The sequence below is a fragment of the Diabrotica undecimpunctata genome, chromosome 9, assembly GCF_040954645.1.
Source record: "Diabrotica undecimpunctata isolate CICGRU chromosome 9, icDiaUnde3, whole genome shotgun sequence".
Lineage (NCBI taxonomy): Eukaryota > Metazoa > Arthropoda > Insecta > Coleoptera > Chrysomelidae > Diabrotica > Diabrotica undecimpunctata.
Genome location: NC_092811.1, coordinates 15,596,400 through 15,623,288, shown reverse-complemented (window position 1 = coordinate 15,623,288; position 26,889 = coordinate 15,596,400). Strand labels below are relative to the sequence as shown.

The 26,889-nt window shown below is 32.7% G+C and overlaps 1 protein-coding gene across 3 annotated transcripts in view; it reads right to left on the bottom strand.

Annotated features, from left to right (window-relative positions):
- Positions 1-26,889, bottom strand: part of LOC140449583 (uncharacterized) — a 584,439-nt gene that overhangs the window by 170,163 nt on the left and 387,387 nt on the right. For all 3 annotated transcript variants that reach the window (XM_072542799.1, XM_072542797.1, XM_072542800.1), the window contains exon 5: positions 4,985-5,316. In XM_072542799.1, coding sequence (XP_072398900.1) covers positions 4,985-5,280 — 296 coding nt within the window. In that variant the 5' untranslated portion in view covers positions 5,281-5,316. The remainder of the gene's footprint in view (positions 1-4,984; positions 5,317-26,889) is intronic.

Genomic DNA, 26,889 nt, shown 5'->3' with positions numbered 1-26,889 from the left:
CTGCGGGAGACTGCGTTCCCCAGAGACCTTACCACCAAACCCAACTATGTTTCACTCCCATTTTATCATGAAAGTCTTTCTGGAGATATTCGAAATCTCATCCAACGTTCGGTTGAAAACACCCATGTTTCTTTCAAAGTACCCAATAATTTGGGACAACATATTTCTAATTCCAAAGATCCTATCAATTACATGAACCGGAGTGGAGTATATAGACTTAAATGTTCAGATTGCAATGCCACCTACATAGGTAGAACATGCAGATCTCTTTCTTCACGCTCTCTAGAGCACATAAAAAGAGAAAATACTTCCACTTTCTCTCAACATTTCAAACAACACAACCACACCCTCAATATCCCAGAAGACGTTTCACTTATCATCCACAATATCTCCCAAAAAAATTTCCTCAAATTAGATTTATACGAAGATCTTGAAATTCTTAAAGAAAAACAAAAAAGCCCAAATTGCGTTAATCGTCATGTTTCATTCAATCGAGATTTTCTCCCTCTCCATCGCCAACTATTCGCCTAACCCACATCCCCAATTTACTTCTACAATAAAAATCTATATTCATGATTAGTTCACCTAATACTCATCTTCATTAGTTCACTCTAAAAACCTTCCTTCCAATAAATCTTACTCTCCATCTATCCCACTCTATTCTTTTCAACCCAACTTCATATCTTAACCACTATACCCAATTTTTTCCATGCTTCTTTTTCGACACTTCCAAATCTACATTAGATCATCCGTCATCCCTCCCCCTTCCAGATTATGAAATTCTCATTTTTCTTTTCTACACAACTCCCTCAGGGTTTGGTTTTCGGTCCTCTGGGGACCTCAGCCTTCTGTAGTCTATACGCTTATCACAACTTTCCCAAAAACACCTTAATTTTCATTCTCTTCACTCAAATTTAACAGAGCCACCTACAACAATTTTATTTTACTATTATAGTCAATATAGACCAACAGTTCATTGAACTTACCAACTTATAACTTAATCTTTTATTTTCCTATGTACCTAGTGTTGCTTTATAACAGATAGGGCCTTTTCTCAAGTTATAAGTTGAGTACATTATGATCAATATATTACAAAACCACTCCCAACCATCAATTTTTGTTCCTTTCATATACTTGTCAACACACAAAATAACTACATCACTCAGTCTGTTAACACTTAATCAGATATTTATATTCATGAACTTGTAACTCAAGAAATTTTACATTTACCAAATGTTGTTTTTTGACATACAGGGCCTAATATAATTGAGTTATGAACTTTATATTACAATAGTTTTATTTCATTCATTGAATAACACTCTCACATTAAATATATTAATTCCTATACTTTTCAAGAACCAAACTTTCCACATGTGTCTAGTTTCCATTTTCCAGGTACCAAATGTTATTGAAACATAAAGGGCCTTATATTAGAATCCTTTTCATCACACCACTTGACACTGTATAGTTGGTTGCCTAACTATAATCACATAATTTTCTCATCACAATTTCATCTCATATACATAACTTAAAACAACAACATTGATGGTTGATACTGTTACAATTTTTTAATTTTATTTCAACTTTCACAATTTAAATATATTACTTCATATATTAACGGTGGCTTCTGTCTTAAATAGACACATACAATTACACTGACTGCTCTGTCATGACTTCCGTCATAACCTTTTGAGATTGTCATTTCAATCAGTTGCTTTAATAAAGTCCTCGTAGACATACCGTCTCAGGACTTGCAACTTTATGTAGAGTCATATGTCGCCATGTTACCAATCCAACGGTAACTTTACCATCCTATTTGTAAACATGACATAATGTAAACTAAACTTCACATATTAATTTTTAAAGGGTTTTTACCCTCATATTTAGTGGCTACATTCATGTAATATATTGTAAGTATTAACCACATTTCACATTGATCAAAATTAATATTAAAACCCCAATTAACATACCAATGCTTCTATGCGAGATTAACCCTAAAATTATCAAAATTCTTATCAGATTCCTACAGATCAACCATATAAAATTATAACCTTAATAATAACCTATCCAATATTAACATTTAAATCAACTATAAGAAAATAGAAAACATAAATAAAATGTAGATATGTAGAAAAAATGTCTATATGTCAATGATAATTGATAATAGGGCATGAGATATTCTCAGACTCACGACAGTGGCCCAAAAATTAACAAAACAAATGTACTGGCTGATTATTCAGAAGAATAAAAGCCAAAAAGAAGAAGAAGAAGAAGTAACCTTAGTCAAAATTTAAATCTTTTCATGTTCTTTTTAATTAAGTGGTTAAATATTTTAGAACACTGATGATGGAATACTTATTCCGAAAACGTTTTGTCTTTTTAACATAGCCCGACGGGGTTTTTTACATACCTTTTTATAAAGGATTTTATTGGAAAATTTTTTGTACCTGTTATATTTATGCAAGTCATCCGCTGAATATGGTTTAGTTTGTTAATTGCTGCTGCCTGTAGCACTTTTCGTACCCAAACAATAGCTCCGTAAGTCAGCATTTGCCTAATGACAGCAGTCTAGACCCAAGCAATCACACTGGGCGAAAGACTTTAGCTCTTATATATGCTCTTTTAGATTTACCATTTAAGTGTGATTTCCATGTTAACTTCCTGTCAAGGGTAATACCAAGGTACTTCACCTCGTCAGAAAAGTTTAGACTATAGTTTAGAATCCTTGGAGGTATTAAGCCCGTGATTCTTCCTTTTCTGGTAAAGAGGACCATCTCTGTCTTCTTAGAATTTATATATAGTAAGTGTTTCTCTCAACAAGTAATCTCTCACATGTTGTGTTCTCAAACTTACTGCTTTACAGGAGAGCAATATCGTTTGCATAGGCCATTGTGTAAAACCAGAATTTACGATCAGTGTATCCTCCCTATACTCACGTATGGTTCACAGACGTAGACACTCACCAAGTCCAATATGGATAAAATAGTAAAAGCACAAAGAGCGATGGAAAGATCAATGCTCGTGGTGAGACTTATAGACAAAAAAAAACAAACAAATGGATTAGAAGCAAAACGAAAGTAAAAGACGCAGAAGAACATGCTGCCAAATTAAAATGGAGCTTCGCAGGACACAATGCCCGACTGAAAGATAAGAGATGGGACCACGAAATACAACAGTGGAGGTCATGGTTGGGAAAGAGAAGAAGAGGAAGACCACAAATGAGATGGGCTGATGATATTAAGAAGATCGGAGGACACAACTGGAAGCAAGTGGCGCAAAATAGAAGACACTGGATTGATTTGGGGGAGGCCTATGTTCAAAGTTGGATTACTTAAGGCTGAAGAAGAAGAAGAAGAAGGCTATTGTGTAGAAACCGTTGCTGCTAAGTTGGTCAACCAGAGTGTTTAGAACTATGTTTCAGAGGAGTGCTGATAGCATCCCTCTATGTGGGCACCCCCTCGTAAACATGCCTCTAACAGAAACGTCTTCCACATTTATGCTTATTGCTCTATTATAAAGCATATATAATATTATATAAAAATCTGATCTGCTCGAAGATCGATTATAGATGCCATGTTTACTCGTCTGCTTCAACAATAACTCTAAAAGTTTTAGACACCATTTAAAATAACGCTCTTGTAATAATACGCTGTGCGTTTAGAAAAACTCCTATCATAAGTCCTCAGTCCAAAATACATGAATTACATGTCATCTGCAGCGAAGCGGTACTCTTTACAATGTCACCAAACCATTCTCTGCTTAAATATTTAGCACGTAAAGACCCATTTTCCCTTTTATGAAAGATATGTAGATCGAACAAATGAATTAAACCTCCCCAAAATCCCCGGAATATATCCTAACAAGAAGCTAACTACTGACTATTAATTAGATGACTATCGTCATCTAATTAATTTTAAGTATCAAACCTAAATTTTTCAATGCTCAGTTTCTCAATTTTCCTTCTTCAAACAGATCTTCACCGATGGATCTAAGACGGAACATTGTGTAGCATCTGCTTTTATAACAAATGATAAAATAGAGAAATATTAACTAGCGGAGACTAAAACTATCTTAACAGAAGAACTCTTAGCAATAAATAAAGCCATTTATGTCACGTTACAAAAAGTCTAGAAATTAAGGTCCTAATAATTAATTCTCTAGAAATTGTCTCTAAAATATATTCTTCCCATCTTGTAGTGAAACTGATTAGACAAGAATTGCACAATCTAAATCACAAAAACATTTAGTTTCCTGTGGGTGCCATCTTACATTGGAATCACGGAAACGATCTGGCAGATTAATATGCACGAGAAGCCTTGGAAGACGTAACTATTGAGATCTATTCAAAAATTTCAATGACCGATCTCAAATCATATTTCCACAGCAAAATAGTTGATGGCATAAAAACAGGCGAAATTACTCAAGATAAAAACATTTTAGTTATGATCTAATAGTTCCTCCAATCGTTTCTCTTAGGTAATCATCACGCGACTGTGGCTTGGTTATAGTGGCCTTGATGGACATCTGATGATACCAGATCACTAACCGAAGTGTTATGCTTGCGAGACTCCGCTAACAATAAAACACCTTCTGGTTGAGTGCCCGTTACACAGTGCATAAAAAGGTGAATTTGGAATCCCTGAGAAGTTGAAGAAACTATCATTAAAAGCTATCCGTAATAAAGTGATTATTTAATATTTAAAAGCACTAAACTATTTATACAAAATTTGATTTTTGTATTATTCTATGGATGTTAATATTTTTCTTTTTTCTCTAATAGCCATAAAGGCTGACGCGAGTTTGTAAATAAAAAAAAAATAGATCCCTAAAAATATCTCTGTTTACAATGATCCTAAACTAAATTTTAGCAGTATATATGGACGTTCTTCATTAACGAGATGAAATATCATGAAATAGTTCACGTTAACACCGATAAAATCTATAAACTGAAATAAATAAATTATTACTGATAGCAAATATTTACCTGTTTCTTGGGCTTCTGTCAAATTCTGGTGCCAAGGTTGGTCTATTGGTCCGCTCTGGTTTCAATTTGTCTTTCAAAGTCTGTGTTTCTGATATGTCAGGTATGAGAGAATTCCTTGGACTTCTGCTGATTTCTGGAGCTAACGAGTTTCTGAAATGGTCTGGCTCAGCCGGACTAACGGCAATGCTGGCTCTTCTACCCGGACTCGGAGTCGACGTGAGTCCTCGAGTCTGAGGGGAAGATGCCGCGCTTCGGGAAGCCCTTCGTCGACGAGATGATGTACTGCGAGCCAGCATTTTCGTGTGGTAAGTTATAGATTACATGAAGTGTGTCTGAAAAGAAAAAACATTGGTTTATTTATTATAATTTATTTTAAAATTGTTAATTTGGTAAATTTGAACATACTCTTTTAACATTGTAGTTAACAGCTTCTGGGTAAACATACATACAGAGTGAGTTTTAAAAATCGGTTGCCTGTAAAGTCGGTTTTACGGGCGAAGATTTTACGTGACAACGTCTTTTTCTCGGTAGAATATTTATTGATATGAATATTATTAAATTGCACAATAGGAACAAGGAATTGAATGAAAATAAGAATTGCACAAATTTTAACTATAGAAATATATTTTGTTTACTAAAACATTGTACATGTAAACTTAAACTTAACTAATTTCTATTTGAGTGATTTTGTTGAGGATAGGACGATGATAGGAGAAATAGCATCGCACCAGCGGACCGATAATGTTTGAGTGGGAGAGAGACGCAAGGCATTCGCCGGTCCGGCGGGCCTCTCTCTCGTTCGGTGACTCATCGTAACAGACGTGAGCGGGCGTTACACTTTTTCATGAGTGACTCCGAGCCACAACCTAATTTAAGACGTTGTCACGTCAAAAATGGAACGCCTTAATTAGTTCGGGAATGGTCGGCACAATTTTTATCGATTTTGGTATGTAAGTGTCTTGTAATGCGGCCGATATTATGCAATATAGTTAAACATGGAAGCAATCATTATATCCGATAAATAACCCAGATCCGATGAGTTTATTTTTCAATTCATTCATTTTTTCAAGTTTTTTTTTACTTGGTGGTTACTGATAACAAAACTTAATTAGACAATAGATATATTTTATATTTTATTATTTTTCAAATAGACAGAGAAATATATTATATAATTGGGTTTAAATATTTAAGGATAAATAGGTAGATTAAATTATATTAAAAATTAAAATAAAAAAAATTTAAAATTAAAAAAAAAAATATATATATAAATATTTAAATGGTATCCTGAAATCAATTTTTCAACTTGATGGAAGAACAAGATTCCATGGACTCAATACTTCAATACCCAGAGTCAATATCAGGATATGAAAACCACAGATATGCAATAATGTATGCAATAACACCTCAAATGTATGCACAAAAACAACAACATTGTACATCATTTTCGTCTCCATTTTATGGTCCGCAACAACAAGAAGCCCTATCGTCTCAACAAGAATGGATAGAAATTTCAAATAAAAAGAGACCAAGAAGCCCTGAATCTATTAGTTGTAGGATACAAACCAAAATCAGTGATTACTGGATGCAGAAACCGCTATAGTTACAAAATAAATTCAGTGGTTTATCTAAAAAAGATTAATCGAAAAATAAAAATGACGGACCAAGGGACACCAAAAATTGGTCCTAAGACACCACCTGAAACCATATACAAAGATGGAGTGATAGAACGTATACATAAGCTACTTAAAGAAATTACAAATGGTGAATATACAATAAAAACCATTAGAACTGAGACAGTTAAAGTCCAAATTTATGAAGCCATACATTTTAAAACATAAAAGAGTTAGACAGTAGAAAAACGGATAAACATACGTTTAGGTCAAAAAGTGAAAAAACATTTAGGTTCTTAAGAGAATTACATCATTGCTCAGACTATTATGATCTTGAAAGCAAATCTGTTAGAACTTGGCCATGAAGACGTAAATATTCACAACATATAACACCAAACTACAAAATCACCATTGCCGATGTTCAACATAGACATTAAATCCAAAGAAAATAATAAACAAATTTAATATATAATATAGAAAAACTTGGCAACATCATAAAATGTAAACCTCGACATACTAAGAGGATAATACCGCAATGCACAAGATGCCAGGCATGCGGAGGTGATCATCCGGCAAATTAAAGAGAATGTCTAGTATATAAAAAACTACAACAAAAACTATACCCAGCCTAGGAGAAAAAGCAACCCATAAACAAAAATATACTCAACAGCATTACAGCAAATATAACCAGGCCATCTGCGCAAATAGTAAGTAATACCAAGGTTCCAAGTAGTAGTACTCATAATAATAATAATGTGCCTGAAACATTAACAGCTAATATTCAAACAGATGATTAAACTCGAAGATATGTATCGTAAACTTATGGAGCAGATGAGCACAATACTAAACTTCGTCACTACAGTCCTCAACAAAATAGCTTAATGGTGGAATATCAAAAACTTAAAATAGCAATTTGGAATGCCAACGGACTGAAACAACATACCCAAGAGCTCAAAATATTACTACAAAATCAAAATAGTGACATCACGATGATCTCCGAGACGCATTTTACTGGGAAAACATAGATTATTTAATCAGCCAATAGAAAAATAAACGTAATATAGAAACGGAGGCTGAAAAGTTGACCAACATTATACAGGCGTCGGTCTGGCTTGCTACCCCACACTATGAGATGCGTGAAGGAAAAAACGAAATATCTCTTTCAGTAAGAGAAAAAATTGCAGCAAAATATACATTAGGAAGAAAGCAACGACAATAAGCTAAGACTACAGAAAATAAGAAAAAAATGAACAAAGATTGATGTTCACCAATCCTATATTAAAAATAGAGAATTTGATAGATCTTAAATATGTAAACACGCATGGGATAATGAACATAGGGTTCAATGGAATGATTCAAATATAGTCCTAAAAGAAACGGATGGTAAAAAGAGAAAAATCAAAGAAGCGGCCCTAATTATGCTAAATGAGACCAATTGTGTCGCGAATTCCTTGGCAGAATGTCGTAGGATCTGGTTACCCATATTGAAAGAGGAAGTTATTAAAAGAAAAATACCAGTATTGGTAAGTCAGTAACATATAGAGAATACATCATTTATGTTTTTTAAATAACAAACATATAAAATCGGAATTTGGTGTTTATTGAAGGTAAACTTAATGCACGATCAAATACTTACCATATCGGGATAGTAGGGTAAGAGCACCAGTTATTGGCCTCTTAAGGAGAGCACGTCGATATATCTATGAAATGTCATGTCACTGTGGCCTATTGTAACTATTTTTAACACCATGGAATTTTATTATTATTTCTACATATTGCAAAATTTTATTACGTTAATATTTCATGTGTGAAAATATTTTATATGTGTTCTTTTGTAAACGTGCAAATGAACCAGTTATTGGCCACCCTGTTCCAGTTATTGACACCATATGTGTTAGTGATTGGCCATCATTTTTTAAAGAGATATTTTACCAAATAATTCGTAAGTTAAAATAGATAGATAGGTAGGTGTTTGGGTAAGCAAGGATTTTGTGATGAGTGTGGACACAAAAAAAAACATATGTCAAAGTAAACTTTTATTTTTTATTTTGGCAAGATTCGCAAACATATACTTGATCTGTGTCGCCATAGAATCTTGTTATGCAAGTTACATGATATGTTCTAAGACACATTTGGCATCTAATGCCTTCTTTACACTCTGTAATATTTAGTACACATAGATAACACGCACCTTTAGTAACTTTTTGGTTTTTAAAATGTGATGGAATGTTTGATACCAAGTTTTTATTTTTAAAACGCGGAAGAACGTTTGATACCAAGTTTCGATTTTTAAAGTGTGAAGGAATATTTGATAATAAATTATCAGATAGAATTGTAATTTTTGTTGAGGACTGATCTGTATTATCATCAAATAATTTCCGTTTGGGTACAATTTTTTTCTCAGGGCTTGGAGATTTAGTGTGGGCGAGAAATATTTGCGGAGATAATCTCAAATTCACTTCTGGTGTAGGTGAATGCTTGAAAATGTCAATATTATCTTGGTTATTTACAGAGCTTGATGATTTTGTGTGAGAATGAGATTCTGGTACAGGAACTTTGACAAATTCAGGTAGTGGTGGCTCAAAAACCTCAATATTGTTACTTCTACTTTCCTGATTTAGAGGAGAAAACACTTTCAATGCTTTTTTTATCTTTTTTTGATATTTTTCAATAGGAATGTGAACTTTTACACCTTTTTTTTAATTTTGTTGAGGTCATTTCTATGGGTTGTCTACTTTTCTCTTCAGACTTAAAAGTTTTAGCTAATTTTTTGGGATTTTTATTATTCGAGCTTTTTATTTTCTTTTGATTTTCCTTAATACTCTATTTTTCTTTTTTTTCAAGTTTCCTCCGTTCCTTTTTACGCTCCTCTTCTAATTTTTTTTTTCCATTTTTTCTTTTTCTATTTTTTTCTATCTGATGAAGTTAGAACAAATGGAAGCTTTTGAGTTTCCTTCTTTCCTTTTCGTGCTGGAGTATCTGGCCATATTAAGTAAGTCGCAATAGATTTATTTGTAGCATTTACAGATATATTTTCAGAAATGTTTAGGGATTTCTCGGGTTTTTTGGTTTTTTGACCTTCTTTAACCGTTTTCGTCAAACTTGATTCAGCTTGATTTGTATATTCTTGTAATCTTTGCATGTTGAAAATTTCATTCTCAGGTACCATCAAGGTTTCGTTCTCGATTTCAGGAATGTTTACAATTTCAGTATCATCTATTATTACAGGTATATCATTTATCGAAAATTACTTCACTTGTGTCTAAAAATTTTACTTCTTCGTCTAAAATATTTTCTTGTTCATCGTTTGTAGAAATTTCTACCGAAGATTTTTCTGTAAATGCTAAAAAGATTTTTTTCAATATTTGGTAATCATCAGATTGAGTTTTACAATTATTTCGACATATCTCTTTAATTTTGTCATTGCCAACTATTTCACAAAATTGTTTATAAGAAATTGTTGTATTTGGATCAATAAGTGTTGGTAAATCATTGTGCTCATCCAGATTATCTTCAGTTTCAAATTCTTTCCCAAGACATTTTGAATAGACAAGAGCAGAAGAATTCCAAGGAAATATACCGCATGCCCTAAACCCACTTCTGATAACATCTGGATTTAACCTATCTATAGCAGATTTTAAAACAGGGGCAAACTGTACTTTCGTTAACACTTTTTGGGGGTTGTCTCTCCTAAACTGAAGCACAGCTTTGTTCCAAAAAGTTTTTAGAGGCTTAAATGCAGCCACATCCGCTGGTTGTAATAATCTCGTGGCATTAGGATATAATGCTACTAAAATAATTTGTAAATCTGTACAAAGTTGACTTGTCTGTACAGTTAAATAGGTTTTATGCCCATCAACAAAAAGTATCACCGGACGTGTAATAACATTTCGATCTAAATAAAGGTTAAATATATTTCCAATATATTCATAAAAGTTTTTGTTGTCCAGTTTTCCAACCATTTTCAGTTAAACCACGAATTTGGCACAGCACTTAGTATATCATTTGGCAATCTTTTATGGGGATAAATTATCATAGGAGGTAAAATATTGCCTATTGCAGAAAATTTGAACATAACTGTTAAGTTAACCTTTGGGTTATGTTCAATTTCATAGACGTTTCTGGAACCCTTCATAGCCAAAACCTTTTTATTTTTGGGACATAGATAAAAACATGTCTCATCATTGAAGATTCTTGTTGGGTCTTGAAGAGCGTCTGAAAGTCCTTTTTTATTTAGATAAGATTTTATGTTGTCAAACCATTTGGTAATATCCCTTTGGTTAATGTTTGAACTTGCTGATGTCACTCCCTCTGAAGTCCTTAGCGAAATGTTGGGATTGCGCTTTAGAAATGCTGATAGCCATGTTCTACCTGGTCTATTGTCACAAATGGATTAACTCTAGGGTTACTCTCTAAAAATGATTTAACGGAGTCCTTAATGTCGTCAACACGAACAGGAAATCCTCTCTTTTGACAATGAAAAATCCAGAGTTTCAGTTGTTCCTCTTCATCCTTCGAAAGAAATGGATCTGGTCCATGGGTTATCTTGTAATGAAATTTTTCACTTTTCCGGTAATTTATAGTGGCTCTGGGAATATTAAAAATTCTTGAGGCTTCTCGCTCACTCATACCATTTTTAATTAACTCTAACGCTTTTTTAACATCGTCTTCGGAATACTTTTTTTTATAATTGTTTTCAGTTTTAGATCGTTTTGGCATATTTTCTAAAACAATTTATAATAATTAGTTATTGGCCACATATAAAACACTAGTTATTAACATATGTCAATCACTAGATTCTTACAAAATCTAATGTTTCAGTTATTGGCCATCTAGGCCAATAACTGATACATTGATAATTTCATGCATTAGTAGTTGGCCACCTTAAAATTTACGTTATTTGTATAAATAACGTTATATTCGTTATGCAGTTTGGAACAGGACATACACTATATTCTCACAAAAACATAAAATATAAAGTAGAAAGTAAATTGCAGTATATAGTACTTACCGACCAACACAAGTTTCTATAGGTTAATAACAAAATTTCGGTTGCAAACTAGCGGCACACAACAGTCTCTCATTCAACATCGAATACTGAGTAAAATTTAATGGTTACCTTGAAACTAGATGTGTCATACTCTAGGAAATATGTTGCCAAACTTAAAAAAAGTAGTTAGAATTAACAAAATACCAACATTTTCCTAATTCTAATCAAAACATATTAGTAGGCCAATAACTAGCACATGGCCAACAACTGGTGCATTTACCCTATTATGAGGTTTTTTCCTGGTTTTTCCCTCATAATTTACTATGAAATCACTAACAGGAGAATTTTACTGTCATCATGGCATGTATTTGTCTTTTTAAAGACGAATTACATGTTATGATCTTTTCTGACGGATATTCTCAAGTTAAAGTTGATTTCATGTAATCGAATGAACTATCTTATAAGTAAAGTCGTCCCAGGAACGCAACTTAACAATATTGGCAATATCATTTTAAAGTCGTCTACTTTAAAATGTATAAGGTATGTCTAAATTGTCAATATAGATGAGTCAGATAAAATTAAATTATTAGAAGAATTTTTCACTAAGTAACAAAAAACAAAATTTGTTTAATTTACTAATGTTTGTATTTTGAGAACGATTTCCGAAGTGGAAATTGAAACGTCAATAAACGTATTTTAACCTTTAATTGTGGCTTATTCACATTTAAATAGTAATTAATTTAAAATTCCACAAGAAAATAGCTTCAGAACAACACTAATCAGAAATGATACCATCTGGGCCAGAAATGGTAAAGAAGAATCTGAAGCTTTTGGCAAATAACTGAAAAAAGTCTTTATGTTCTTGCCTTCAGAATTTTATCTTCTAAAGAAGAACACGAAATTACCGACTATCTGAATGTACCCTTTCAAATGGACCTGTAACAAAAGCACTATTAGAAAAGTCAAACAAACAAATATGGAAGAAATTAACATAAAACCGCTCCTGGTTTCGATTTGGTATCTGCAAAAATTCTTCAAGAACTCTCCGAAAAGTGCTTTAGACTTAATTATTTCCCAAACATCTGGAAAGTTGCCCAGATCGTTATGATACCCAAACCCGGGAAGAAAACACAAGAGTTGTCTTCCTACTAACCGATAAGTCTACTGCCAATTTTTTTCAAGGTTTTTAAGAAGCAATATTAAGAGGCTAATAACTATAATAGACGAAAAGGAGATAATCAAAGATCCCCAATTCGGATTCCGCAATAAACACGGGACAATAGAACAAGTTTATAGACTGGTAAATCAAATCTTGATATATCTCAGGCTTTCGACAAGGTGTGGCATGAAGGATTGCAAGTTAAACTAAAGAAGCTGCTGCTCCATCCCCACTTTCAACTTCTAAAATGCTACCTGACAGATAGACACTTCCCAATAAAACATGGAATTGAATAAACAGAGTTTCATCCAATAAATTCAGGAGTTCCACAAGGTAGCGTGCTTAGACCTATCCTGTACTTATTGCATACTACAGATGTGCCAACAATACGACTTGTTGCGACATTTGCTGATAATATAGCTATTTTCACGTCTCACACTGATCCAACATCATCCTCTAGGAACTTGCAAACTAATCTAAACAAGGTAAAAAACTGGCTAAAAAGATGGCGTATTATAACCAAAATCTCATAATAAGATCTACGGTCAGTAAATTTGTAAAAATGTTTAACGAAACTGGTTCAGTAAAAGATTTATCCCACAGTACAGAAAAGTACTGCAACAACTGAAAAGAAATCTTTGGATGTTTGCGTCCAGTGTTAGAAGGCGATCTAAAAAATAGACAGATTGATGTCTACAAAAAAGAAGAAGAAGAATAAGTAAACCTCTCTAAACTCTATGAAGAGAGCCAATAATAACATTAAATTTTCACCTTAAAAAGATTGAAACTGTTAACGTGACTTATATTTTGTGCAATTTTTAACCTAAAAATATTACCAACAATAAATTATTTCGCAGTAATTTTATTCAATTAAAACCTCAATATTTTCAGTTTATTCCATCCTACAATTTATATTTCTAACTCAGCTCTATGGAACATAACCTTACAAAATAATTTGACAAGGGTTGAAACCACGAAATCCTATTGTTCGGTCCATTGGTGACGAGCGTGTTACTCTATTGTGTTAATAATAACATTAATAATGCTGTAAGTTCATTACCGTCGACATCGTTAATGATGTTCGATTCCTGTCTACGATGACACCATCCACTAATTCAAATAAATCGTGTTACATATTAATTACCATGTGTAAATACATTAAAGCGACAAAATAGTGACAAAGAAGATAAATACATGGTTAAATTGATTTTGAATTAGTCAATATATTATGTTAGTATTTGTATCTACTGGGTGTCCAAAAAGTATTACTTCAGATAGGTAAAAGAAATAAAATAAGACTTACAATCAATTTAATTTTACTACCAAAGCGACCGGTTTCGCTTTCTACACTTTGCAAAGCATCTTCAGGTCAACGGTACAAAGTAAATTAAATGCTGAAATTATAAATAGCCCATATTAAGGTGCTGTCTTATAAAGATAAAGATAAAAATTACAGTAATTATGCCAATATTACATGTCTATGTTTATTAATATGAACAAAAATTGATTCAGCAGACAAAGTAAGAACCCACAAATTGGTAAGAGATAATCTATTGAATTGTAATAAATTAGTAAAAACAGGATTACAAGAATACAAGAATTATTAGTTAATGATTCGGGAAACATAGTTCAAACTATCCTGTATTGCTGATGATGGGTAATCTTCGGTTTTTATTGTAACTGTTTGATAATTAGCGAGGAAGTTTCTTGAGGGGAGAGATGTTAACAAATGAAATAGGAATAAGGTATATGTGATTGTTTGTTAAATGAAACTGATGTTTTATACTATTTAAATTATTAAAAGTTGTTTATATTTATTCAAGGGATATATTTTAGAAATACGTATTAATTTATTGAAATTTTTTTACAATAAAATAACAGTTGTATGACCATGAATGAAATTAGATCTACAATTTTGTGGGTGTGCAATTTCTGTAATTTGCAATTATCAAATTTTTTTATGGTCCAAAGGTTTTTATCAAATTTATGGATTTTTGACACAAATTTTTTTTTTGGATCATATAAAATTGTAAATTTTAAGCGATTTAGCCAGACTAGGCTTAGAAAGATTTTTAATAAAATCCACAAGGAAACTAAGTTCCTGTGGATTTTAGTTACTATCAACAAGTCCTCGTAGACACTTTGTCTCAGGACCACCACCAAGGTGTTGCTTTATGAAACGAAGAAATTGGTATTTGTCCAATATTTGTTTTAGCAGCGGAGATTATACAGGCGCCAATATTTTCATACGCATCTTCTGATAACTAAAGCTGATTTAGTTTGCCTCTAGTATATAATCGAAAGCCATCCCATTTGGTATTAGAAATGTTTCATTTTTTAAAGGTTTCAAAACATTTTGCTCATTTTTCAGATACTAAAATAGGAAAATGATTAGTGTCACATTATTTCAAGCATATTTAAATGTATTGTGCAATAAAATTACTAATATTTTGAATAGAAAAGTTTATAAATCGAGTGGATTATTAAATACAAATTTTAATATAGGTCAATAATTTAAACACATTGATTAGATGGAATTATACCATTAATACCCGGCGATCTATCCGCAAATCGGTCTCATGGTCACGTTTGTGTTAACCTATCGTTAGATTGGATCTGACGCTCCCTTTAATTAATAGATAACGGTAAAGGATCATAGGGTATCGTCGTAAATTATAAAATATCAAAGATGAATAAATAAACAATTAAGTGATGTACGAAACACAGTCAAACTAAGTCAAATACAAATTGTAAAAAAATTAATATGTTTATCATTTTATTGCCCCTGTCAAAAATATTAATTAATCTAGAAATCAAACAATGTTCGTCATCTACAAATAAAGTAAACATGGCCTACTTTGCTCAGTGGGTTCAACTTTTCCCACTATAAAGGTTATAATATTTGTAAAAAAAATACTTGGCAACTTAGGAAAGTACCACCAACGTTTACGCGCGCACTAAGAAACATGCAGAAATCAAGGCCAGCGTGATCTAACCTGCCTGACTGAAGTGTAACGCTGGTAGTAAGGTAAGAAATTTGAACACGTTTTTGTAGTTTTTTTTATGGTAAAAAACAAGCACTGCTGGATATACAATAGTAAGAATATTTTTGTTTGTAGGGGAGTGGTAGGAACATTGAGACGAAAAACTTTCAATGACAATAAATTTTTTATTAAGTGCTACTTTAAATTTATATTGTACAATGAATTAGGTATATAAATAAGAACTAAAAAATCATGTCGTTTTCTGATAAAAATTAATTTAGCGCTTTTTCTTAAAAACGATATTTTAAAATCAATAACTTTAATTTGAGACAAGATTTTGCCTACATAATATGTCTTTTGCTTAGAGTTGAATTCAACGAGCACATAATTCCCATCATTTGGACAGCGATCAAGATCTTAGAAAATAATTGGTTCTGGATCTTCACCAATAAAATCCTCTCCTCCGCTGGAATCTTGTAATTCCATCTCATTTTCGTCTTGCTCGTCAGAATCACTATCTAATACGCGCCTTGCTACTTTTTTCTGTTTTGGCGTTTTTTCTTTAGATTTAATCAGCTCCATTTTTTCCGGCGTATCCGTAGCTATCATCCTCCTTCCTTTGCGTCTTTTGTTGCCCTCCCCAGATTTTCTTGTCGGAGCTTTAGGATAACCCTTAAAAACTGTTGGGCTTACAAAGGTTTTAGTAGTTAGCAGTATTACTTGGATTTGGATTTTCTACATCTGGAGATTCACTTATCTTTTCAGCAGCAGCTTCAACTGCAACAAGCGGCCTATCTGTCACAAAACTTGACAAAAAATCTTTTTCAGTGAAGACATGCCGATCGAATGGAAATATGTTTGTATGGCCAATAACTGTGTAGTTCTGTCAATTTTCAAATTTGTGGTAATTTTTGATATAAATTATTATTTCTGATTAAAATAACCTAAGTTTTTATAACATTTAATGTTTCATCGCTATTAAAAAATCCTTACAAAATATTTCACTTTAAAAGGTACCAATTTAAACCAAAAAAACTCAGAAAAATAGAGCTTTTTTTGTTCTAGTTTTTATTAAAAAATGAAACTCAAAACGTATATCGTGGACGAAGTAGTCAAATCAAAAGTATGGCGTAGGCAAAGTTTATCAAGTAACAACAACTAACCCTAACCAATAACTAACAACTTTGAAGTTTAAAGATATGGCGTATCATTTGTGTACACAAACTATAATGGTCAAAGACTTAATGGATTTACCATGGAGAAAAACATGGTGGTGAGAAGCACACAACTAAAACGAAAAGAGATATATAAAGGTACGTGGGTCTCCCCAGATGGAAGGACGGTGAATCAAATAGATCATGTTATGATTGAAAGTAAATATATGAATATCGTTCAGAAGGATTCAGGAATTAGAAGAATTCGACACGGACCATTACCTCGTTAAAATCACACGTAGAGGAGGCTGGAAGAAAAAGAGAAATCGAACAATAAAACGAAGAGAAAGTACAATATTGAAAACCCTAAAGAAGTAGAAATAAAAAATAAATATGAAGAAGAAATAAATAAAATTCTACAACAATGTGACCAAAATTTACAGACAGATCAAGCCTGGAAACAAATTAAATCTGCCGTAGGAGAAGCTAGCGAGAAAATTGTTAAGTTCGAATCCAAGAGAAGTACAAACAAATATTGGTTTGACGAAGAGTGTCAGGCGATAGCAAAGGAAAAGAAAAATATCAGACAACAAATATTAACAGATAATAGAGAGTGTAAAAAACAAGAATATAGAATAATTCGAGGAAGATTGAAAGCTCTGTGTAGAAGGAAAAAGAGATACCACAATGAGTTGAAATTAAAAGAGATAGAAGAGAAGTTTAAAAACAAAGAGGTAAGGTCGTTCTATCAAGAAGTTAAAAGATGGGAAAAGGTTATCAAAGCCACTGTAGTTATATGAAAGGTAAAGACAGAAATTTAATTAGCCATCCGGCAGAAATAATCACGGAATGAAAAAAACATTTTAAAGAATTATTAAATGGTGAAGTAGAGCACGAAGCAATAGATAACTGGACGGTTGAAGAAGATGCGATAGTTGAAAGGCAGCCTACAGAGGAGGAGGTGGTGACAGCAATACAAGAAATGAAAAATAACAGAAGTCCTGGTAAAAATGACATATGCATAGAAATAATCAAGTTTGGTGGAGAACAACTACAAAGAAAAATATACCAGCTACTAGTGCAAGTATGGGAAAAGGAAATAATGCCATTGGAGTGGTATGAGGCCTGCATAGGCCCTCTGCATAAAAAAGGTGAAAAAAGAAAAACTGAAGTGTGACAACTGTAAAGGTATGGCCTTACTAGACACGGTATACAAAATCTTGGCAAGAATATTGAGAAAAAACTAAATTGCTATACGGAAACAATCGTACATGAGTATCAGGCCGGCTTTAGGAAGAACAGATCTACTGTAGACCAAATCTTCTCATTAAAAGAGATACAAACGACTTGTTATGAAGGTAAAGTGTGTAAAATTGCTTGGCAGTGTTACATATCAGATCAATTTACGGTTGCAAAAGGCTCGAAACAGGGATATCCGTTATCCACTACATTATTCAACTTAGTGTTAGAAACCATTTAGAACCATTTTCAACAGTCGAGACATATCATTAAAAACAAAATGCCGTCTATTGAACTGCTACATATTCACAGTTCTGCTCTATGGAATGGAAGCATGGACACTGACTGTTGCATCTATGAATCGGCTCGAAGCTTTTGAAATGTGGTGCTATAGGCGCATCTTACGTATATCCTGGGTTGACAGAGTTACTAATGTGGAGGTCCTGCGTAGAATGGGGAAAGAATGTGAAATTCTCATGACCGTCAAAACTAAAAAGTTGGAATATCTAGGACATGTAATGAGAAATCCAGAATGTTACGGCCTTCTCCAGCTGATTCTCCAAGGGAAAGTAAATGGTAAGAGAGGACCGGGAAGAAGACGCATTTTCTGGCTTCAAAATTTACGAAAGAGGTATAACACGACTACCACTGAACTGTTCCGCGCTGCAATAAATAAGTAAAGATAGCCGTGATGATCGCCAACATCCGGAACGGATAGGCACTTTAAGAAGAAGAGTGTTAGAAACTGTAATCAGAAAATGCAGGATGAAGGTGGAAGAAACGATCATAAAAAATGAGCACCAGTGCTTGGCATTTGCTGACGATTTAACGATCCTAGCAAAAACCGAGAAAGAATTAAGAAGAGTTGTGAAGAAAATCATTGAAGAAGCACAGAAATTTGGATTGGAACTAAATGAAGACAAAACCAAATATATGATCATGAGAGGGACAGAAGGGAAAAAAGAAGACTTTAGTGTAAGGTCTGTACGTGGTAAAAGCTATAGTTTTAAAAGGGTGGACAAATTTGAATACCTTGGTATAGTTTTCAATCAAAATGGAAAAGAGAAATGGGAGCTCGAAGCCAGAATAGCAAAAGGGAATAAAAAATTAGGTAGTTTAAGAGCCCTACTGAACTCAAAATACGTTTCTAGACAAGGTAAACTGAGAATATATAAAACAGTAATTCGACCCACAGTAACATATGCCGGTGAGACAGGGATATTAAATAAGAAGGAAGAGGATACTCTAGAAAGAAAGGAAAGGAAAATATTGAGACGCATATTCGGAGGACGGAAGACAGAAGATGGTTGGAAGAGAAAAACGAACAATGAATTAATGGCTTTATACAAAGAACTTATCATTACTAAGTTCGTCAAGTCACAAAGAATCAGATGGTTGGGACATGTGGAAAGAATGGCAGCAAACAGAATGCCTAAACTAGTAATAACCATAAACACTAATCGGCCCCAAAAGAAGAGGTAGACCCAGAACGAGGTGGATTAGTAAAGTGGAGGAAGACCTTAAACACGTGAAGGTGAGGGATTGGAAAAGAAAAGCACAAAATAGAAGCGAATAGAGAAATATTGTCCACCAGGTCCTTCAGAGCAGTTAAGAATTTTGTATATACACATTTAAGTTAAAGTTTTGTTTAAAATAATTGTAATTGGTTAATATTAGGATTGTTTTAAAAAAATGCCCTAGGCCTTAACGGCCTGTTGTGCGTAAAAATAAATGTGTGTATACCCTGTATTTAAAAATTCGATTTCGATATAAATTTCTGAAAGAAAGTTACATACACTTTCTGTGCAAAAAATGTCATGTCATCGTGATTGTAAATGGATGAGATAATAACTTTGAAAAGTCTTTCTCTCTCTGTCAAAATTAAAAAAAAAACCATTACTCAAAAAATATACAATTTAAACCTATGGTACCTTATATATTAGAAATTTAAGCCTTTAAAAAGTGTGAAAAGTTAAAAGTAAACCTGTGCAACTCACCGAAGGTTCAAAAGCAAACAAGCTAACAAATCAATGTTGTTTATTAATATAATTCAAGCTTCATTTGTCAATCAGGTCATGTCCACAATATTCTCAAAATAAGCAGTAAGCCAATACACAAACAAAACACGTTAGATTTCTCTAATACCTTAAAACCAGTCATTTAGCTTTATTTTTGTTAAACGGGGAACTCGTAAAACGCAATCTCTTAAATACACATTTCACGAAAGAGGATTCTCGTGAAAGGGTACGTTTATCATAAAAAATGCCCCCATTTACGCCCAAATTCATTAATACAATAATGAAAAGGGATTTGGTGATTCGAGCCGACTTTTCAGTTTTCCAGCTTTTCAGGTTGTTCACGTAACATGTGTGTATGGTCGATATTTGGCTTCGTGGCGAGAATCTGAATCGATGTTCTCCGAGGATTTACTTGGAGTAGATCTCGAGTTCCTTATGAATAATGCCGGACGGAAAAGTTTTTAAGTTACGGTTCGAGGGAGCTATATCCGTATAATTAGAATCACTTTTGTCCGTCTTTATGTATGAGTTCCATACGTACTTTTTGCTTAGCTTAGCCAGACGATTCCATTTTAGTCAGACGTAAACTTTAAATTAAATAACATCGATTTTGTGCACTTTTCAACTAGATTTTTATACACCGTAACTTCACTTAATATTTTACAAAGTGTTTAAATATATATATATATATATATATATATATATATATATATATATATATATATATATATATATATATATATATATATATATATATATTGAAAAAGTTGTATTTTATTAATTTTATTTTTATTTATAATAAATGTTGTAATTTTTAAAATCTGTGGTTCGTTGTTTAATTTAATATATACCTCAGCTAGCTCAATTATGTGTTCTAAGCAATCTGTCACTGTGTGACGTCGACTCTGTAGTCTCCTGGTAAAGTTCAAAAAGAAATTAAACCAAAATTTACTTTAGACCTTTGATAAATTAACCCAAATGAAGCACGTTATTTATTAATATTGAACAAATTTAATATAAACAATAAAATTCGTCTGCAACTTGGGTGGCCTTTAAAAATTTACAAAAATAGGAATCGTATAAATCTTAATGTGGTTTAGAGTCGTGACAATAAAAATTTATTACAAAATGTGGAGACTCTATACAAGTACCTAAAAACTAAATAAATATTGCAACTTTATAAAGTGTTTAAATGAACTATAAAGAAAAGAAAATGAACACTTTATTCCGCTGACTTTTAACTTGCATTCAAATATAATCAAAATTTCAAATGATCCCCAAAATTATTATCCAACCTTACTTTAAAACAGTTCTGATTTATTTAAAGAAAACTAACTACTCGCAAAATAATTGGTGAAACTGGAATATCAATCCTCTCTTCGGAAGTTAAGGTACGTACTATTCTAATTTTAATTTAATGATCATTAATATTTTCAATTTTTTTAAGGCCTATCGCAATTATGTTAATTCATGAATTTTAATTTTCTCAATTTAAATGACATTTCTGTACTCCAATAATAATTTATAAGTTAAATTGTTTCTCTTACTCTCTGGAACAAATTCTGGATATCTCTGCTGTGGAAACTGTGGAAAAACTAAAATTCTCTTTAGACGAGTTAAAAAAAACACTCCCGACCTATTCCACAATTTCAGGACTCTCCTTTCAAAATTTCTTGTCGGCCTCTCCCAAAATCTATCATTCGTTGCTAACAGCAACCAACGTTCTTTTTTCTTTTCGTCTTCTATTTTTTTTTTAAACCATAAAACTGTCCTGTTCTGACACATTTGTCAATCCACATTAATTTCTCATAATCACTTTAATCACATCTAATTTGGGAATTTATAAAAAAAAATGTTCAGATATAAAACTTATTCTATTACAATGCTAATACAATTTATTCTTTTCATCTCCACATCATTGTAATTTCTTATTTAACAAAACCCCTATTAATTTAGCTCCCATAGACTTGCTTGACAGTTTATTTTCTGACGTTTTCAAAATTTCTATGTTTAAATATTTTTTAAGAATTCTTCTTTTTTTGTTCTTTTTAAGGTTTAGACGATTCACCTATACACTAGGCAACTATACTATTCAGAAATTATTAACACTATACCAGGTAAGTCAAAATTAATTTATTTAACAATTTACTAATCTTTTTCTCTCTTTTATTTCAGAGTCGAACCCACATTGTGATGGCTTCATGAAATTCATGAACAACAAACTCATATAAAAATCCATTTAAGTTGTATCCTTTTTAACATATTGAAATCATTTCAATATATATATATATATATATATATATATATATATATATATATATATATATATATATATATATATATATATATATAAACACTGTTTCCTGAAGATAATCGAACCGATATTAAACAACATGTGAGCCAATCTTTCTTACTTTTTACTTTCTTTGGTTAGTGTTTGTAATGTAATGTTTGTCTTTGGAAAGTAAGAAATAAAATTTGTATTACCCAAAGAGCCATAAAACGATCGATGTTAGGCATTTCTCGTAGGGATCGGATCACGAACAAGAAAATAAGACGGAGAACAGGAGTGACAGATGCCATAGAAAGAATTATGACCCTTAAGTGCAACTGGGCGGGGCACATAGCTAGAATGTCGGATAACAGATGGACATAGCGAATAATATAGTGGAGACCGAGACAAGAAGCACATCGAAGTAGAGGTCGTCCACCAACAAGATGGTCTGATGACATAAAACGGATTGACAAAAATTGGATGCAAACAGCACAAAACAGAAATACATGGAAAAGACTGAGGGAGACCTATATCCAGCAGTGGATATATCCGGGTTAAATGATGATGATGATGATGAGCCAATCTACTGGAGTATCTGTACGCATAGTAGAAAGAATCATTCAACAAGGGAATACATTAATAAACACACATTCAAATAATTTAATTATAAAGTCATTAAGAGAAGCAAATCAGTTTTAATCCCCATTCTCCATGCAAATCAAACACGTCTGTTTGTCGATTTGGGTACTGCCCATTAGACCAAAACTTTCTTGGCCAAGAGGGAAACCGCTGATTACGACGAAATGGACGGAAAACTATATGAAGAATGGTTTGAGAAGACGTTAATTCCAAACTTGCAGAAAGACAAAGAAAACGTTGTCGTTTTGGATAATGCGTCATACCACTTCCACAAATTTGATTTCCGGAAAAAATTGTGGAACAAAAGGCAAATCAAGGATTAACTAAAAGAAATCTATCGGAATAGTTCTATCGGAATAGTTCTATCGGAATATAGTAATCTGATACGTGAGGTCAAAGCTTGAGAGATTCCCATTTTTTTATAGAGAATGTCTAATATTACATTATCATATGCTGATTCTATATCTACAAAAATTGCTGGAAGTGATTTGTTGTTAGAAAAAGCGACATTTATATCACTTACTAGGTTACCTATATTTTCAATGGTTGAACATCCTCTCCTGAAGCCAAACTGCAATTTAGGTAATTTTTTATTGTTTTCAAGCCAATGAACTAGTCTGACTTTGATCATTCTTTCTAAAGTTTTTTTCAAAACTTTCTTGGCCAAGAGGGAAACCGCTGAGTACGACGAAATGGACGGGAAACTATATGAAGAATGGTTTGAGAAGACGTTAATTCCAAACTTGCAGAAAGACAAAGAAAACGTTGTCGTTTTGGATAATGCGTCATACCACTTCCACAAATTTGATTTCCGGAAAAATTGTGGAACAAAAGGCAAATCAAGGATTAACTAAAAGAAATCTATCGGAATAGTTCTATCGGAATAGTTCTATCGGAATATAGTAATCTGATACGTGAGGTCAAAGCTTGAGAGATTCCCATTTTTTTATAGAGAATGTCTAATATTACATTATCATATGCTGATTCTATATCTACAAAAATTGCTGGAAGTGATTTGTTGTTAGAAAAAGCGACATTTATATCACTTACTAGGTTACCTATATTTTCAATGGTTGAACATCCTCTCCTGAAGCCAAACTGCAATTTAGGTAATTTTTTATTGTTTTCAAGCCAATGAACTAGTCTGACTTTGATCATTCTTTCTAAAGTTTTTTTCAAAACTTTCTTGGCCAAGAGGGAAACCGCTGAGTACGACGAAATGGACGGGAAACTATATGAAGAATGGTTTGAGAAGACGTTAATTCCAAACTTGCAGAAAGACAAAGAAAACGTTGTCGTTTTGGATAATGCGTCATACCACTTCCACAAATTTGATTTCCGGAAAAATTGTGGAACAAAAGGCAAATCAAGGATTAACTAAAAGAAATCTATCGGAATAGTTCTATCGGAATAGTTCTATCGGAATATAGTAATCTGATACGTGAGGTCAAAGCTTGAGAGATTCCCATTTTTTTATAGAGAATGTCTAATATTACATTATCATATGCTGATTCTATATCTACAAAAATTGCTGGAAGTGATTTGTTGTTAGAAAAAGCGACATTTATATCACTTACTAGGTTACCTATATTTTCAATGGTTGAACATCCTCTCCTGAAGCCAAACTGCAATTTAGGTAATTTTTTATTGTTTTCAAGCCAATGAACTAGTCTGACTTTGATCATTCTTTCTAAAGTTTTTTTCAAAACTTTCTTGGCCAAGAGGGAAACCGCTGAGTACGACGAAATGGACGGGAAACTATATGAAGAATGGTTTGAGAAGACGTTAATTCCAAACTTGCAGAAAGACAAAGAAAACGTTGTCGTTTTGGATAATGCGTCATACCACTTCCACAAATTTGATTTCCGGAAAAATTGTGGAACAAAAGGCAAATCAAGGATTAACTAAAAGAAATCTATCGGAATAGTTCTATCGGAATAGTTCTATCGGAATATAGTAATCTGATACGTGAGGTCAAAGCTTGAGAGATTCCCATTTTTTTATAGAGAATGTCTAATATTACATTATCATATGCTGATTCTATATCTACAAAAATTGCTGGAAGTGATTTGTTGTTAGAAAAAGCGACATTTATATCACTTACTAGGTTACCTATATTTTCAATGGTTGAACATCCTCTCCTGAAGCCAAACTGCAATTTAGGTAATTTTTTATTGTTTTCAAGCCAATGAACTAGTCTGACTTTGATCATTCTTTCTAAAGTTTTTTTCAAAACTTTCTTGGCCAAGAGGGAAACCGCTGAGTACGACGAAATGGACGGGAAACTATATGAAGAATGGTTTGAGAAGACGTTAATTCCAAACTTGCAGAAAGACAAAGAAAACGTTGTCGTTTTGGATAATGCGTCATACCACTTCCACAAATTTGATTTCCGGAAAAATTGTGGAACAAAAGGCAAATCAAGGATTAACTAAAAGAAATCTATCGGAATAGTTCTATCGGAATAGTTCTATCGGAATATAGTAATCTGATACGTGAGGTCAAAGCTTGAGAGATTCCCATTTTTTTATAGAGAATGTCTAATATTACATTATCATATGCTGATTCTATATCTACAAAAATTGCTGGAAGTGATTTGTTGTTAGAAAAAGCGACATTTATATCACTTACTAGGTTACCTATATTTTCAATGGTTGAACATCCTCTCCTGAAGCCAAACTGCAATTTAGGTAATTTTTTATTGTTTTCAAGCCAATGAACTAGTCTGACTTTGATCATTCTTTCTAAAGTTTTTTTCAAAACTTTCTTGGCCAAGAGGGAAACCGCTGAGTACGACGAAATGGACGGGAAACTATATGAAGAATGGTTTGAGAAGACGTTAATTCCAAACTTGCAGAAAGACAAAGAAAACGTTGTCGTTTTGGATAATGCGTCATACCACTTCCACAAATTTGATTTCCGGAAAAATTGTGGAACAAAAGGCAAATCAAGGATTAACTAAAAGAAATCTATCGGAATAGTTCTATCGGAATAGTTCTATCGGAATATAGTAATCTGATACGTGAGGTCAAAGCTTGAGAGATTCCCATTTTTTTATAGAGAATGTCTAATATTACATTATCATATGCTGATTCTATATCTACAAAAATTGCTGGAAGTGATTTGTTGTTAGAAAAAGCGACATTTATATCACTTACTAGGTTACCTATATTTTCAATGGTTGAACATCCTCTCCTGAAGCCAAACTGCAATTTAGGTAATTTTTTATTGTTTTCAAGCCAATGAACTAGTCTGACTTTGATCATTCTTTCTAAAGTTTTTTTCAAAACTTTCTTGGCCAAGAGGGAAACCGCTGAGTACGACGAAATGGACGGGAAACTATATGAAGAATGGTTTGAGAAGACGTTAATTCCAAACTTGCAGAAAGACAAAGAAAACGTTGTCGTTTTGGATAATGCGTCATACCACTTCCACAAATTTGATTTCCGGAAAAATTGTGGAACAAAAGGCAAATCAAGGATTAACTAAAAGAAATCTATCGGAATAGTTCTATCGGAATAGTTCTATCGGAATATAGTAATCTGATACGTGAGGTCAAAGCTTGAGAGATTCCCATTTTTTTATAGAGAATGTCTAATATTACATTATCATATGCTGATTCTATATCTACAAAAATTGCTGGAAGTGATTTGTTGTTAGAAAAAGCGACATTTATATCACTTACTAGGTTACCTATATTTTCAATGGTTGAACATCCTCTCCTGAAGCCAAACTGCAATTTAGGTAATTTTTTATTGTTTTCAAGCCAATGAACTAGTCTGACTTTGATCATTCTTTCTAAAGTTTTTTTCAAAACTTTCTTGGCCAAGAGGGAAA